At 42.4% G+C, this 14438-nt stretch overlaps 14 protein-coding genes across 14 annotated transcripts; 8 read left to right on the top strand and 6 right to left on the bottom strand. All coding sequences in view use genetic code 12, as the record gives it.

Annotated features, from left to right (window-relative positions):
* Positions 1 to 430: 430 nt before the first annotated feature.
* Positions 431 to 1201, bottom strand: PGUG_02838 (uncharacterized protein; the record flags this gene model as incomplete). Its single annotated transcript, XM_001485059.1, has 1 exon — positions 431 to 1201. One exon carries the CDS (start codon positions 1199 to 1201, stop codon positions 431 to 433), a length of 771 nt encoding a protein of 256 aa, XP_001485109.2.
* Positions 1202 to 1844: 643 nt separating this feature from the next.
* PGUG_02839 (uncharacterized protein) lies at positions 1845 to 2459 on the top strand (the record flags this gene model as incomplete). The annotated part of the gene is made up of 1 exon (XM_001485060.1): positions 1845 to 2459. The coding sequence occupies one exon, from the start codon at positions 1845 to 1847 to the stop codon at positions 2457 to 2459; it is 615 nt and encodes a 204-aa protein (XP_001485110.2).
* A 251-nt stretch (positions 2460 to 2710) lies between these two features.
* Positions 2711 to 3373, top strand: PGUG_02840 (choline transporter-like family protein; the record flags this gene model as incomplete). Its single annotated transcript, XM_001485061.1, has 1 exon — positions 2711 to 3373. One exon carries the CDS (start codon positions 2711 to 2713, stop codon positions 3371 to 3373), a length of 663 nt encoding a protein of 220 aa, XP_001485111.1.
* A 55-nt stretch (positions 3374 to 3428) lies between these two features.
* Positions 3429 to 4232, top strand: PGUG_02841 (retromer subunit; the record flags this gene model as incomplete). The annotated part of the gene is made up of 1 exon (XM_001485062.1): positions 3429 to 4232. The coding sequence occupies one exon, from the start codon at positions 3429 to 3431 to the stop codon at positions 4230 to 4232; it is 804 nt and encodes a 267-aa protein (XP_001485112.2).
* Positions 4233 to 4772, bottom strand: PGUG_02842 (CCR4-NOT core subunit; the record flags this gene model as incomplete). Its single annotated transcript, XM_001485063.1, has 1 exon — positions 4233 to 4772. The coding sequence occupies one exon, from the start codon at positions 4770 to 4772 to the stop codon at positions 4233 to 4235; it is 540 nt and encodes a 179-aa protein (XP_001485113.2).
* A 313-nt stretch (positions 4773 to 5085) lies between these two features.
* Positions 5086 to 5661, top strand: HBR1 (nucleoside-triphosphatase; the record flags this gene model as incomplete). The annotated part of the gene is made up of 1 exon (XM_001485064.1): positions 5086 to 5661. The coding sequence occupies one exon, from the start codon at positions 5086 to 5088 to the stop codon at positions 5659 to 5661; it is 576 nt and encodes a 191-aa protein (XP_001485114.1).
* Positions 5662 to 5785: 124 nt separating this feature from the next.
* Positions 5786 to 6661, bottom strand: HMX1 (Hmx1p; the record flags this gene model as incomplete). The annotated part of the gene is made up of 1 exon (XM_001485065.1): positions 5786 to 6661. One exon carries the CDS (start codon positions 6659 to 6661, stop codon positions 5786 to 5788), a length of 876 nt encoding a protein of 291 aa, XP_001485115.1.
* Positions 6662 to 6937: 276 nt separating this feature from the next.
* On the bottom strand, positions 6938 to 8704 carry PGUG_02845 (uncharacterized protein; the record flags this gene model as incomplete). The annotated part of the gene is made up of 1 exon (XM_001485066.1): positions 6938 to 8704. The coding sequence occupies one exon, from the start codon at positions 8702 to 8704 to the stop codon at positions 6938 to 6940; it is 1767 nt and encodes a 588-aa protein (XP_001485116.2).
* Positions 8705 to 9030: 326 nt separating this feature from the next.
* On the top strand, positions 9031 to 9561 carry PGUG_02846 (uncharacterized protein; the record flags this gene model as incomplete). Its single annotated transcript, XM_001485067.1, has 1 exon — positions 9031 to 9561. The coding sequence occupies one exon, from the start codon at positions 9031 to 9033 to the stop codon at positions 9559 to 9561; it is 531 nt and encodes a 176-aa protein (XP_001485117.2).
* Positions 9562 to 9632: 71 nt separating this feature from the next.
* PGUG_02847 (uncharacterized protein) lies at positions 9633 to 10352 on the bottom strand (the record flags this gene model as incomplete). Its single annotated transcript, XM_001485068.1, has 1 exon — positions 9633 to 10352. One exon carries the CDS (start codon positions 10350 to 10352, stop codon positions 9633 to 9635), a length of 720 nt encoding a protein of 239 aa, XP_001485118.1.
* Positions 10353 to 11521: 1169 nt separating this feature from the next.
* On the top strand, positions 11522 to 12109 carry PGUG_02848 (uncharacterized protein; the record flags this gene model as incomplete). Its single annotated transcript, XM_001485069.1, has 1 exon — positions 11522 to 12109. The coding sequence occupies one exon, from the start codon at positions 11522 to 11524 to the stop codon at positions 12107 to 12109; it is 588 nt and encodes a 195-aa protein (XP_001485119.2).
* A 172-nt stretch (positions 12110 to 12281) lies between these two features.
* YKE2 (tubulin-binding prefolding complex subunit) lies at positions 12282 to 12623 on the top strand (the record flags this gene model as incomplete). Its single annotated transcript, XM_001485070.1, has 1 exon — positions 12282 to 12623. The coding sequence occupies one exon, from the start codon at positions 12282 to 12284 to the stop codon at positions 12621 to 12623; it is 342 nt and encodes a 113-aa protein (XP_001485120.2).
* A 184-nt stretch (positions 12624 to 12807) lies between these two features.
* Positions 12808 to 13545, bottom strand: PGUG_02850 (ubiquinone biosynthesis protein; the record flags this gene model as incomplete). The annotated part of the gene is made up of 1 exon (XM_001485071.1): positions 12808 to 13545. The coding sequence occupies one exon, from the start codon at positions 13543 to 13545 to the stop codon at positions 12808 to 12810; it is 738 nt and encodes a 245-aa protein (XP_001485121.2).
* Positions 13546 to 13955: 410 nt separating this feature from the next.
* Positions 13956 to 14435, top strand: PGUG_02851 (uncharacterized protein; the record flags this gene model as incomplete). The annotated part of the gene is made up of 1 exon (XM_001485072.1): positions 13956 to 14435. The coding sequence occupies one exon, from the start codon at positions 13956 to 13958 to the stop codon at positions 14433 to 14435; it is 480 nt and encodes a 159-aa protein (XP_001485122.1).
* Between the last annotated feature and the right edge of the window lie 3 nt (positions 14436 to 14438).

Genomic DNA, 14438 nt, shown 5'->3' on the forward strand with positions numbered 1-14438 from the left:
ATAATTGATGAAGAATTTTCGCGCTGAAAATTTTTTTCTTGAGGTGTCGGTAATCGTGGGAACGGCACAATTCAGAGCACGGCCGGGTAAATAGTGCGGAGATGTAAATCCGACCGGACTTGGTGGGGAACAAGATAGTGAATGTGAAAGAGTGGGGATGACAAAGAGGAGATGATTTTCATATATTCTGCTAAATAAAGCGGGGACGAAAGACAATAATGTGCGCAATTTGTAAGCTCAATGGGTAAATTGGAGCGAAAAAGATACCCCATTGAGTAAGGTAATTGGTGGTTTCATACCGAAATGTGTTGGGAAATAATTTAGGGTCGGAAGACCTGGGCAGTCAACTCCGGTAGACCAACAATTAGTAGAGCACCGGCCGGTGAAGCCAGTCCTGTAGATACCAAGGTTTCAGTAAAGTCTCATCTCCTTAGAAAACAGTGTCCTTTGGATCCTCATACCTGTTGGTGTTAAGAGCGGATCCTCCAATTTCCTGTTCCACATTTTCTTGTCCCTTGATAGACAATCTCTCCGAGCGCGATCTTTGCGTTTCCTTTTCAACTTCGGCTCCCGTCATAACTTTGATCCAGTCAATGTATAACGAGTAAGGACCGTATTGCTTGTCCAATAAGCCAATTCCCACAGTTTTGATCTCGGACTTGTTAATTTCACAGCCATCTTGAATAACTCCCCAATTAGTCATGACAAAATCGTTCAATGGGATCACCACTGTCTCCCATTCACCAGGGCGGTTAAGGAAAAGTCGGTGCTGGAAAAGATCGGTCACAAGCGGGGTATTAGCTTGAATGTTCACGAGGTATTTACGGCGGTCTCCACGGACACGAAGGACCAACGAAGAGTATTCCGACCAATCCCAGTAACTGTTTCCGGTGAGCCACGATTCTCTCTGATCCTTGGTGCGGAACATGGCGTAGCCGGAACGGGTGATTTCAGGGTTATTCTTGGGGAGATCAAGGTTGAGGTAGCCGTGGAAGTGCGCAGCTCTCATAGATTCGTCGTAGGTTAAATGAACGGTGGAATGGCCGCCCAACTCCTGATCGCAACGAGTCATACAAGAGTCCATAGATTCAGCAGCATTGTTCTTGAAGTCAAGTACCGTCAGAATCGACTTGGTCATCTCTGCAGAGCGTGCAAAGAGACGTCCTACCGACGTGTTGAGTCCGAGTGTTCTTAAAGACATGAATAGATAATTTAATTTTTGGTGTGGTTTTGAAATTTGCAGCGAAAACCTAGATTCTGTGCAGGCAGCTTATTGAGTGGGCCGTAGGTGGCAAATGGAAATCAGTGATGAGGAATCGTTATAAAATTGTAGGCCAGCCTTGACAATATAACAGATCACAATGGAAGAAAAAAAAGCGAGGGGGCGGTGAATTTATACTACTGACTTTCTGCACCTGCAAGGTGGTAACACAAAACCGCGGCTGCACCGGAGTGCGAATCTTATCGCTCCCCTCTTCGCAAGAAAATGGTGCGGAAAACGGAGCTGATTAGGTCAGGGTCAAAGTTCGTCGGAGTCCATGAGAATATATGAGAATAACCTATGTTCAATATGAAGTTAGTCAGAGCTTTTGACCACTTTGATATTCGTTCACATAGCAATCGTTCATATATGTCTTGCTCCCATCTTATTTCTTCTCCTCTCAATCTTATTCTCCCCGCCAAATGTTGCGGGGTCACTTTTAGGGGCTGATGCTCCACAGTGAAAAATGTCCTGCATTCTGGTTTCTTCCCTGCAGAATGTTTTTGCTCCGATTATAGTTGCAATTTCCCTGACGTAATCACAAGCCGTGCGTTTCAGTTGCTGCTAATTTTTCTTCTTTGTTATGACAGGTCCACCAGTTAGAGACATAGAAAACCAAAAACAGGACTACGAGAAACCTGTGCCTGACCAGCTGTTCGATCAATCATTCAAGGTAGAGAAACCTCGTTTCAATGATTGGCCCTTTGCGTTATTTTTTTGGGCTGTAGTGGCTGGATTCATCGCTGTTGCTGGTATCACTTTAAATGCTTTAAAGAAAACTTATGGTTTACAAGGAAGTTCCATCTACAATTCGACAAATGACTTCACCCTCAACACAAATACAGTCATTTTGTTTGGTTTTGTGGTAGTTGTAGGTGTGGTATTGTCAGCATTGGTGATTGTGTTTGCTCGTATGGCACCAAGATTTTTTATTACTTCCGGCTTGATATTGAACATTATCTTGGGGTTGGGGACGTGTATTTTTTATTTTGTTATGCACTATTACTCGGCGGCAATAGTGTTTTTGGTGTTCACATTGTTTCTGGCATTTTGTTACTGGAGAGCTAGAAGTAGAATTCCCTTTAGTGCCACGGTGTTGGAGATCACCATTGATGTTATGAAGCGGTACCCATCGACATTGATCACCTCACTTATTGGAATCCTTGTTTCCGGGTTGTTTTCCACCCTTCTGTGGTAATTGTTTCCACTTATGTCAAGTACGACCCTAATTCTCAGAACTCGGCTTGTAACGTCGGCGGTGGTTCATGTTCCCATTCAAAGCTCGTGGGAATCTTGGTGTTTGTCATTTTTGCTGGTTATTACATCTCTGAGGTGATCAGAAATGTCATCCATGTCACCATTGCTGGTGTCTATGGTACTTGGTACTACTTGGCCAACTCAGACCAAGGAGAACCTCGTCACCCAGCATTGGGTGCATTCAAGAGAGCCATGACTTACTGTTTCGGGTCGATTTGTTTCGGGTCTTTGATTGTTTCTTTGATTCAATTGCTTAAGGCAGGTGTGCAAATACTCAAGAATGACGCTTTTGGCCAGGGCGATGTTTGCGCCGGTTGTGGGTTCTTAATTTTAGACTTCATCATTGGCCTTTTGGAGTGGCTCGTACGCTACTTCAACCATTATGCCTACTGTTACGTTGCCTTGTACGGTAAGAACTACATTCGGTCCGCTAAAGACACCTTTGATTTGATTCGGTTCAAGGGTATGGACGCCTTGATAAACGACTGTTTCATCAACACCTCATTGAATATCTGGTCTATGTTTGCAGGATATGTCTGTGCATTATTGTCCTACCTCTACTTGAGACTCACCAAGCCAGGCTACAACTCGGATGGTCAATATTATGCTCCTGTGATAGCTTTTGCTTTCTTGATTTCCGGTCAAATTACCCGTATTGCTCTTACCGTGATTGAGTCTGGGGTTTCTACATTTTTCGTGGCTTTGGCCCAAAGACCCAGAAGTTTTCCAAATGACAAACAGAGACCGGTTCGACGAGGTGTTCCGCAATTACCCACAGGTGTTGCAGAAGATTATGTCCGACCACTAGAGCTTATTTATAGAGGATACTGGAAAGTATCCTTACTATGGGTGTGACGGGTGCACTAGATAACCGCACATTTCAACTTTCTAGATTAGTTGTTGTAATATCATGTTAATTTTGGCAGCTGGTGACTTGTACATTCCTGACCGTGCTGTTGACATCCCCGACAAGTTTCGCAAACTCCTCTGTCCCAATCCCACCTCCAAACCTACAAACAGCAAACTATCCAAGGTATTATGTTTGGGAAACTTGACCAATTCGTGGTCTTCATTGCAATTTCTACACGACCTTAGCCCGGCTTTTCATCTTGTAAAGGGTGAGTTTGACGATGAAAACATCTTGAGCCAGCAATTGACTCGATTATCTGACGATGTGGAGTCTTCTATAATGCAAAAGAACCAAACCGTCCCACAAGTCCAAATAGTTTCTCATGATAATTTGAAGATAGGGTTCACCAATGGGTACCAGATCGTGCCCAGAAACGACCCACTTTCCTTGCTGACATTGGCTCGTGAATTGGACGTTGACATCTTGATTTGGGGAGGAACTCACAAAGTCGAGGCGTACACTTTGGACGGGAAATTTTTCATAAATCCGGGTAGTATAACGGGGGCATTTTCGTTTGACTGGCCGGAGGAGGAGCAAGAAGAGAAAGAGGAAAAAGAAGAGGAGGAAAAAGAAGAAAAAGAAGAAGAAAAAGAGGAAAAAGAGAAAGAAGAAAGTGAAGTCGAGGAAAAATCGGAAGAGGATCACAAAATCGCGGACAATGGCTCGTATCTTACCGAGGAGCTCTCGTCGTCGGTGCCTTCTTTCTGTCTTCTTGATGTGCGCGAGTCGGGGTGTACCGTGTACATTTATACATATTTAAATGACGAAGTGAAGGTAGACAAGGTGAGCTACCAAAAGGAATAATTACGCCTGAACCGACGAATAATGGAGCAAAAACTCCTTTTTGATCTTTTCCCAGTTGTGAGGATCAAAGAATATATATACCCCCTTTTCCACATCTTGACTAATGAGCACTGGTTCTACATTGCTGTCTTTGGTGAGCCACACCTGAATATCTTTATGGTAACGCCAGTTTCGTGCCACCAATTCTCGGGCTGCGTACTCTTGTAATGTATCTCTGGGCTTCATGTAAAAGATGTAGAACAAGGTTTCGTCGGAAAATGACAGGATTTTGAGATCACAAGGTTCAGGTGGAGGATGGACATTTTCCGCTCGAATCGACTCAGGAATGGAGAATGCTGGTTCTACGTCCGACCTCGATGTTTCGGCCCACGGCGAAGCCATATTGACTAGTATTTGAGAGTCGCTCGATAAATCTAGTCCCAACAAGTTGACATCTTGTCCTATTGCGAAGGTTGTTTTCTCGTTTTGTTCCATTTTTGCAAGTGAAGCTAGGCCACGGAGGCCAAACTTTTCCATATCGTCTGGGCTGGTCGGCGTCATGAGGCCAGGAGGGGCTATATGGGAGTGGTTGGAGTGTGAATTTGAGTCTGTGACTTGACCAGTTGAAGATTCGGCGCGGGGTGTGTGCAGGAAAAAGAATAGAGAAACAGAAGAAAAGAAGAGGAACAGAAAACAAAAAAAAATTACAAAAATAGTGAAAGGGAGTAGATCGCCAATTTCAGGTAATAAGACAGAACAACAAAACAGAACTTAATCTCATTTTCCATTGAATTTTTCATTAAATTACCATATTCTTCTTCTCCACTCTTGCTCTCTATGCACTCCATATATTCGCAGCATCGCTCATCTCTTCATGCACCGTTTATACCCCAATATTATCATCACAGGAACCCCTGGATGCGGCAAAACCTCACATGCCGAGAGCTTGAAGGACCAGCTAGGCGAACCGTACCAGCACTTCAATATAAGTGACTTGGCCAAGGAGCGGAAATGTCTTGAAGAATATGATGAAAATCTCGACACTTGGGTCGTCGATGAGGATAAGCTTTTAGACTCTTTGGAGCCAGATATGGAAAAAGGTGGTATAGTAGTGGACTGGCACTGCTGTGAAGTGTTTCCTGAAAGACTTATAGACTTGGTGGTTGTTTTGAGAACAGACAACTCCATATTGCACCAACGCTTAACCAAGCGTGGATACAAAGATAACAAGATTCAAGAGAATTTGGACTGTGAAATCATGCAAGTGATTTTGCAGGAAGCACGCGACAGCTACATTCCTGAAATAGTGATTGAATTGCGGTCAGATAGTGTGGAAGAAATGGAGGAGAATGTGGAGAGAATTGCAGCTTGGGTAGAAAACTGGCGAGCTGATCATCCCAATGGGGTCAATAGTTCGTATGTCCCACAGGAAGAGGAGGAGGAAGAGTAATAGAATAGTACAAAAAAGAGACCTCCAGTTATACAAAGAACAAGGATGCGAGACCATTAGTTGCCAAACCATTTATCGTCAATTCAGTAGTTATTATATGGTTCCTCATCAGTCATAATCATCTCTAGAAAAAAGCATGCACCACAAGTCGACGAACGTAATACAACACAGCTAAAACCAAAAGTGCCATCAACACATAGGAACCCTTGGTCGCAGCTATATAAGACCACTTGCGAGAAAGTCTCACCAAATTGTGTCTTTCAAGTTCAGAAACACATTTGCCGTTTTGCTCAAAGATATACTTGGACTCCTCGATAACTTCCAACTTTTGTTCTTCTGTCAATCCCGATCTCGTCAATAATTCATAATCACGCTTGTAGACCAATCTCAACAAATTCTCATCAGCAACATCAAAAGTGAAGAAATTTGTGCCCAACTTGACAATTTCTTCGTGCTTCAATCCATTCTTTTGTGGGAACAACCCAGTAGCTCTTGATATTGAAGATCTCATAATACGTCCGCCAGCAAATAACGCCAAATACATAACATGCAAATATGCAAGTAACAAGTATGGTTTATCATTAGAAGACTTGACGATGTGGTTTACAAAATCAATTTGCTCCGACATCATTGGTTTTTCAAACTTTTCCCGGTTATCATCATAGTAAAACATGAGATCCTGCTCACATTTTTCTGTTCTGGCGATCTCTGGTTTCCAGATCTCATTCAACATATCCGACCATTCGTTATTAGCATTGATCTGTTCTTTCAAACAACGTTCAATCGTGGCGAAAACATGATAAAAACTTTGTAATCCTTGACGATATATCTTAGGATCTCTTAACGCAAGTGCCAATTTGAGAGTCATCATCTTGTCGATTTTATTGTGTAAAGTACGAGTTTCCTTATTGATACGGTTAGCCAAAGCACCCATATCAGTGGGCGCAGGCACAACTTCGTGCTGAGCAAGTTTGGTGGTGGCTCCACTTGTTTGTACCATTTTACGTGTTGTTAAAATGTGGAATCTGCGCTATATATACAGCCGACCGATAAGTCCGAAATGCGATGTCGGACCTGGTTTTGTGTAACTCGCGCACATATCGGAAAAATACGAGTAGCGCGTTCGTAGGACGCGGTACGAGAGTAGAGCCAAAATAATGTGAATGGATATGGATAGAGTGGATAATGGATATAAATCGATTTAAACAAATATATGATTGATATAAATTTTGCAGTTTTGAGACTTTTAAAGGGTCTCGCATCACGTGACATGCGGCTAGTCAAAAAGCACAATCAACATCTTTTTCCACCAGGGAGCCATTTTGTAGCGTTGATTGGCTTCTAGTGCCTCGATTTCAAGGATGTCGTGATCGGGAATGGTTCTGTCTTCGTCGATGTTTATATCCTGAACCTTAATGTATAGTTTCCAGTTTCTGGTCCAGAGCTTGTGTCCGATATAAAATACCAATAACACAATAGCACCAAGATAATTTTGGAAAAATGAGTTAGCGTCAGGTTTTGAGGCTCCAGCAGGGAAGAGGGCGACCCAGAATTGGCATACCAAGATCAATGAGTTGATTATAACCGATACCCATGAACCAATTATACCTGTTGGAGAAACGTAGGCCAACGATTCCAACGGTATATTATTATACTTGAGAGCAGCTCTAAACCGAAGATGGCACACACTTATAGAGAGCCAAACGAATATGAAACTCAAAGCAGAAATGGATAAAAGCCAATTGAAGACGGTTTCTTCCTTGTGGTATGTTGCAATGAAAGAAAAGATAGACGAAGCAACAGTCACCAACCAACATCTTAAAGGTCTTCCTGATTTGTCAATGTAATCGAGGTACTTAGGAGCGTATCCCTGTTCTGCCAAAGATTGCAATAAACGAGTGGAAGAGTACATTCCAGCAGTTGCAACAGATGTCACCGATACCAAAATCACCGCATTGATAATATGAGGAAGAACTTTAACTCCATGCATTTCTGCGGCTATGACATATGGCGAGGCGTGAGTGGCATCTCCACCACTTCCCATTAAGCGGTCAGAAGTATATGGAACAAGAAGTCCCACCATTGCCAACGATCCCATGAAAAGAATGGTGATTCGGTAAAACACAAGTTTACATGCTGCTGGAATTGCCTGCTGGGGATTTGTCTGCTCGGCAGCTGAGAGTGAAATGAACTCGGTTCCACCAAGGGAAAACGCTGAGGTGACAAAAACCGTACATAAACCTTTGAAATTGGTATATGCTCCCGGTTCTCTCCAATATTTTCCTCCAACAAATCCATTGGGTCCACCACCAACGTCGATAATTATGCCGAAAATGACAAACCCAGACAACATTAGAACTTTGCACAGGTTCATAACGAACTCGGCTTCTCCATATCCACGAGCTCCACAAAGATTTATCAACACCACCACCACCAAAAAGATCACTACCCATACATCCGGGTTGATAGAAGTGTTCCAAAATTTGATGGTCATTGCAGCCGTCACCAATTCCAACGAAATAACCGTCATCCATTGAATACAATAGTTCCATCCAAGTGCAAACGCCATACTTTCGTCCATAAATTTCCGATAATATCCATTGAAACCTCCAGAAATTTCATTATATGCCACCGATAATTCACTAACAGAATACATGGTGGGCACCAACATCAAGTACCCGACAATGGCATAGGCAATCAACAAGAAAAGTGGACCAGCCGTTCGTAATTTGTCTCCAGCAGCAACCAATAATCCAGTTCCCAATCCGGTAGACATGGCTATAAGCCGCAAATGTCTTTTGCTAATAGCTTTGTCCATCTGAACATCATTGGGGTCCTGGCGTTGAAAAGAGTCTTTGAACCGAGCCCAGCGAGATGTTTCATAGCTAGTCCAGGAATCCGCCTCGACAACATCTACAATCAATCCCAGATTAGTGGAGGTATCTTTCTTCTCAGTCATGGTGGTTGCAAATTGAGAATATAATTTGAAGTCTCCGCAATTTGTTTTTCTGCCCCACACCCACCGACAGTGCAGCTGCGCCATTTAACCACTATGTCTGGGCTGCTATGCAGTAATAAGGCATTTTTGTTTTCGTTCGGCGTTTTTGGTGTTGTTCTGCCGGGCCTCCATAATGTTCAGGGTAATTACAAGCGAGGAAAATGAACGAAAAATTTGAACAGAAAAGATGGGCTATGGTTATTCCATGCGGTATCGCCGTTTCTTTGGGATCTTTTTCTATTTTTGATTTTAATTCTTGATTTCAATTTTGATTTCAATTTTGCTGGTGTTCTCCTACACCTTGTTCTCAACGCTTTTTCCTGCACAAACGCACCAATTTTTCACTATTCTCGTTTCTTCTTACTAACACTATGGTTCAGTTCTTTGAAACGGAAAACGAGTACAATCACGACTTTGCCACGGCTACTTTGGCATACCTCAACCGGTACCCAAATCCATATGCCAAGCATGTGCTTTCAAGTGATACATTGCTGCAAGAAATTGATAAAGACGGGAAATTACGGCTCACCCGGGTGGCTGTGAAAACCGGAAGACTCCCTAATTTTATCAAGCCGTTCTTGGGTACTCTGTTGGACTCCTGGATTGTCGAGAAGATCATTATTGATCCTAAAAACCTGGTTATGAAAACTTACAATTCCAATATCGACCACCAGAAATTCATCCGGGTAGAAGAATATTTGCATTATACTGCTACATCTGCCAATACTACAAAGGTAGGGGGTAAGGTGAAGTTCTCATCCAATTTCATTGGCTTCAAAAAGAAAATTGAAGATTGGAGCAAAAAACGGTTTACAGCAAATTTGAGTAATACTCGTATGGGATTGGCCCATGTTATGAACAATTTGCAACAGCGAAGATGGCAGAGCCGAACAGCTGCATAGACCGTATATATTTATTTCTTGTATATGAATAACGAATTATGTTGACTAGCTTGTAATACACTGAGTCCAGCTCAATGTTTGCAATGCCATATTTGAATCACTCCAATATGAGGTTGGAGGATATATGAATCCCAATTACAATCGTCTCCCAACCTGTCAGTATGGCAAGAGCACTTGCGGCTAGAGGTACTCATATAGCGACATTGTGTATCATCATCACAATCAAATACATCGCAACAATCATATGATTTCTTTGATAACAACTGGCTCTCATTTTTAATGGCTCCCATATTGACCGGTCCGTAGCTAGGGTCTTCGTCGTCGCCGGTAACATACCGTATACCATTGCGCTTATCTTCATTAATTCGGTCTAGATAAGCTTTATTTCCCATAAATTCACGGTCAAGTGATAGTTCTCTAGCTTTATCTAAGTCTAGTGTTCTATTTTGGTACTTGGGGTTGTCACTCTCGCGAAATGCAGAGAACATACCAATATAATCACAGGTGGCATTAGGTGTTAAGCCAAGTTCTTTGAGTTTTTCAAGAATTTGTGAATCGGGAAATCGTGTCTCAATTTCGTCACTGATAGGGTTAAAAGTACCTAATGACTCATTAACGTGATTGAGTCCATAGTGTTGGATATAATGAGTGGTTTGATTATCAACTGTTGAATAGCTAATTTTTCCTGTTAAGTATAAATAAGCTTTGAGTTGTTCAGTTGATAATTCAGCACAGCTTGTCATGATAACTAGGTTCAATAAAATTGTAATCTTGACTAGATTACGTAACATCACGAATGGCTTTAGGTGATTCAGAAATACTGATGAAATCCGCTATCGTTAACTTGTATTTATAGTTAATGAGAGCGGGATTATAATCGAATATGCCCGGTTACTCGGATGTATAATTAAATGACAGTGGTTACACGGGGCTTGCTTTCAAAGCCATCGTATGACACCTGTCAAGTAGACAAGAAGGCCTTGGCCCACGGGCTACTTTGAGGAATTTCATCGACCGATATCGGCATAACAAAACCTTCCAACAATGACATCTCAAGGCTATAAAATTACATTCATTCGACTTGATTTGACATGTTCCCTGTACTGTAAATAATATTGGCCCTTTTGTTGAAAATAAAAGATGTCTCCACCCGAACACCTTGCAATCGAGCAGCTTAGATAATACGACCTATCATGGATTGAATGAAGATGTTGCCCGATGGAGTTGACCCGAGGCTGAAATAAGAAAGCCACTTGTACCAAAAAGGACGCCACTTATTGAAGCCTCAAAAGGAATACTAAAATTATCTTTATTCTAATCTGGAATATTTTCAACAACCTTTGTAGCCTCGAGTGAAATTGGACTCTTTCCACAAATCCCTAAGTTTCACTTTTTTCGGTTATAAATATGTGTTTATCTGTCATCGGAATCAACTTCATTATATTTTATGTCTTTAGCTATTAATTCCTAAGAAAACCTAACTTTACTAGATTTGATTCTGTTCTTGATTCTGTTAGAATTGGCGGGGTTTCAAGACCGGATCAATACTGCATACTATGTCCTTCATGTGACTTGCCGCAGCGAGCGATAACGAATAGTACGACTCCACACTTGGCTATTTCTGAAACTTACGAATATTGCTGAAACCTTACCTTGCGTCAAATCTTAGTACCTGGTCTGTCTCCCAATAATAGTTAGTTTGGGTGGCGGTTCAGATTGCTAGTTGAAGATCCGAAAAGGAGAACAAAGTACGAGAATTGCTGCTCTTATATTGGTGGTTAGTTGGTATATTGGTGCTTAGTGAGAAAGCTGGTATAATAAGCTGGCCAAACTCTTAATTACTGGACAAATCTGTTCTTTGATTATCGCTAACATTGGAGTTTATTGAGTGGTGCTCTATTTATCCATTCATCCTTTTTGATCCATCTTGATCCTTATCCGTTGAGCTTTCCAGTTTGCCATGGCCCAGGACATCCCCAAGTCGCCATCTGCTTCTCCATTCGCTTCTCCATGGCTGAGAAGAAGCTCATTCTTATCCCCCACCATGATTCAAAGCGAAGACATTTCCATCTATGAAACCCCCAATTTCATGGGGGGAGGAAACCACAGCATTATATCTCTCAAGGAGGCACAAGGGTTCATTTTCAACCAGGATTTGTTTGCCTCTCCATACCAGCAGCTGCAGGCGGCCGCTAGAGAACGACGACTCCGGGCTGCTAGTTTTAGCGACCAAAAACGTTCAACTAAAACAAATTCACTGCAGCAGCAAGGTATGGATCCGCGGAGAAGACACACATCGTACGATAGTTGTCGACCGGTTTTTGTTACTAGTTACAGTAGAATGGACCACAACGAAAACGACGATGAAGATGACGATGTTTTCATGGATACGGTTGAAGATGAAAGCGACGAAGACTCTGACGAGAATCTAGACGAGTACGACGAAGTGGAAGACGATGGCCATTACGGGGGCTCTTCAGGCCAAAGATACAAGGTTCATGTGACGGAGATTGTGGTGGATAACGATAACAGTATATTTCCAGATTAGATGGAAATTGGGCACTAGAGATATATGATTCATCTTTCCTCTTTCACTAGATTCTCTCTTCTTTCTACCATGCTTTTAGGATTTGTTTTAATAATTCATGGGATTTGTTTAATAATTTCAAGGCATTAATTATTCGCTACTCACAAATTATTCGATTCGCAACTTTTCTCTGATGGACAAAGAAGCATTTGAAAAACTCTCCCTAGAGTTCAGCAATGCCCAGAACCTGTTGAATGAGCTCATGAGTGCTCGTTCACAGCTCGAGACTCAGTACCAGGAAAACAAGATTGTTCTTGCAGAGTTTGAACACTTGAATAAAGACTCGAAAATATACAAATTGACAGGACCGGTCTTGTTACCACAGCAGTATGACGAGGCTAAATTGAACGTTAATAAGCGAATTGAGTTTATTGAAGGCGAGATCCAAAGGGTGGAGACCAAGATAGAAAGCGAACAGAAAAATATAGAAACGGCGAGGGAAAAGTTGGTGGCTCTTCGACAGGGAAAAGCATAAATATAGAAGATGTAGCGAATAAAGGAATGGATAACAGAAGTAAGAGTGAAACGCTAAAAGGACAAGCAGAAGAAAAATGATGAAAATGTTCATATCCAGTCGATTTCTCATGCTATTGAATTTTTCAGGTTTTCAGTTTTCAGGTTACTTAAATTTACTCTCAGATTTCCATTCTAAATACACTTTATCCCCTCGTCAACTGACTCTTGATCAAATTGACCAAGCTGACAGCATTGAACAATGTCCACTGTTCAACATTGTTGTATCCCGCACCCAAGTTGCGAAGCTCATCCACCTTACCATCTACAAAGTTATAAGTTGCTTTGAAATTTGAAGAAGAATCTTGCATCATAAACAACTCAGCACCCACGTAGATGGTAGAAATACCAAATCTTTTGGTGTACCATGCAAAATCATTCGATTCGTCTCCAGCAAAAAATGCAATATCATCAGCCAAAGCATGAAGCTCTCCCATAGATGTTTGGACATTATATGGGGTTACTAGTTGAGCCAAAGCTCCGCCTAAATGGTGTGCTACGGGCTCGTTGTACAGAAGTCGCTGTTTGAGCAAAAACATGGTTCTTTCGTACTCGTTGCTAATTTGATGAAATTCGTTGGATGGTTCCACAACGGAGTCGTTAAGTTTTTGTCGTTGCGATTGGAACCAGTATTTGACAAGCTGGAACTCGAGCGAGTCGCCGCTGGCAGAGCTGGTAAGCGCCAGAACGAGCGAGTCGGGATACTCTAGCTCTCTTATAGCCTGGGTGATACATAGAGAATCAAACCCATATTTGGGGATGTGTGTAATGGCTTGCTTAAGCACTACCGCGTCAATACCTTTAGTGCTTATGATCCTGGAGGGATGCTGGACCGAATGGTAGGCCCTGGAACCTTTTAAAAGATTTAAACTGGTTCTAAACATGGACCAATGTGGAGTGGAACCATTCTTTTACTTCGCACCATGCTAGAGTTCAGGCCCGTGCACCCGCACATTAGAGTGCGATCTTCCTTTGGCTGTTCATTGACCTATGCTAGTAAGTGACCCAAAAGCAACTGCTTTTGAGAATACTAACCCAGTTTAAACCGTGGAACGAACTTCCAGCCCCTCGTCACTTTTTGGATGACGAAAGTGATGAAACGCCTTTAATTCCGGAAGTTTTTGTTGATTTCGATGGCGAACATGTTGCCCATGCTCTCCTAGTTCCAGCAGCGGTATCAATTCTTGCCCAAAAAGCCCCAGGATCAACCGTGGGAAAAATAAGTATCAAGTACCACGCTTCTGTGCCGAATGCTCCTGAAGATTACGACGAAGATGAACAATTGTATGCGGCGATGTCCCATTCTCACAATCAAGACAAGTATAAAAGCATTGAAATTCCCATAATTGGTGGAGAATCTTGGGTTTCCGTTACCGTACCACCTTCAGAGAACCCAATTGCATACAATGTCTTGGCTCGGGCAATAGTTGAACATATACCTGCCAAATCCTGGATCACTATTGCTCCAGGTTCATTTTACGGTCATACCATTGCCAAACTAGAGTCTCAGAAACATGCTTCGGCGAGCGAGGTGCCAGAATTGCAGCCTCCACATTTTGTTACTGGAATAGCTGCAGCTGTCAACCGCTGTACTTCTGACGTCTTGTGTCTTGTAGTCAATGCTGAGGGACAATCCGGCTATGAACGAGTCGATGCAGATGCCTTGGCGGACGTGAGTTATGTCATCGGTAGCGCTATGAATTTTGGAGCCGAATATTCCAAAAACGTTGCCAAGGCCGTAAGGCGAAGCGAGTCCAACAGCATATATGTGTGAACT

This window comes from Meyerozyma guilliermondii, genomic scaffold, assembly GCF_000149425.1.
Source record: "Meyerozyma guilliermondii ATCC 6260 scaffold_3 genomic scaffold, whole genome shotgun sequence".
Lineage (NCBI taxonomy): Eukaryota > Fungi > Ascomycota > Pichiomycetes > Serinales > Debaryomycetaceae > Meyerozyma > Meyerozyma guilliermondii.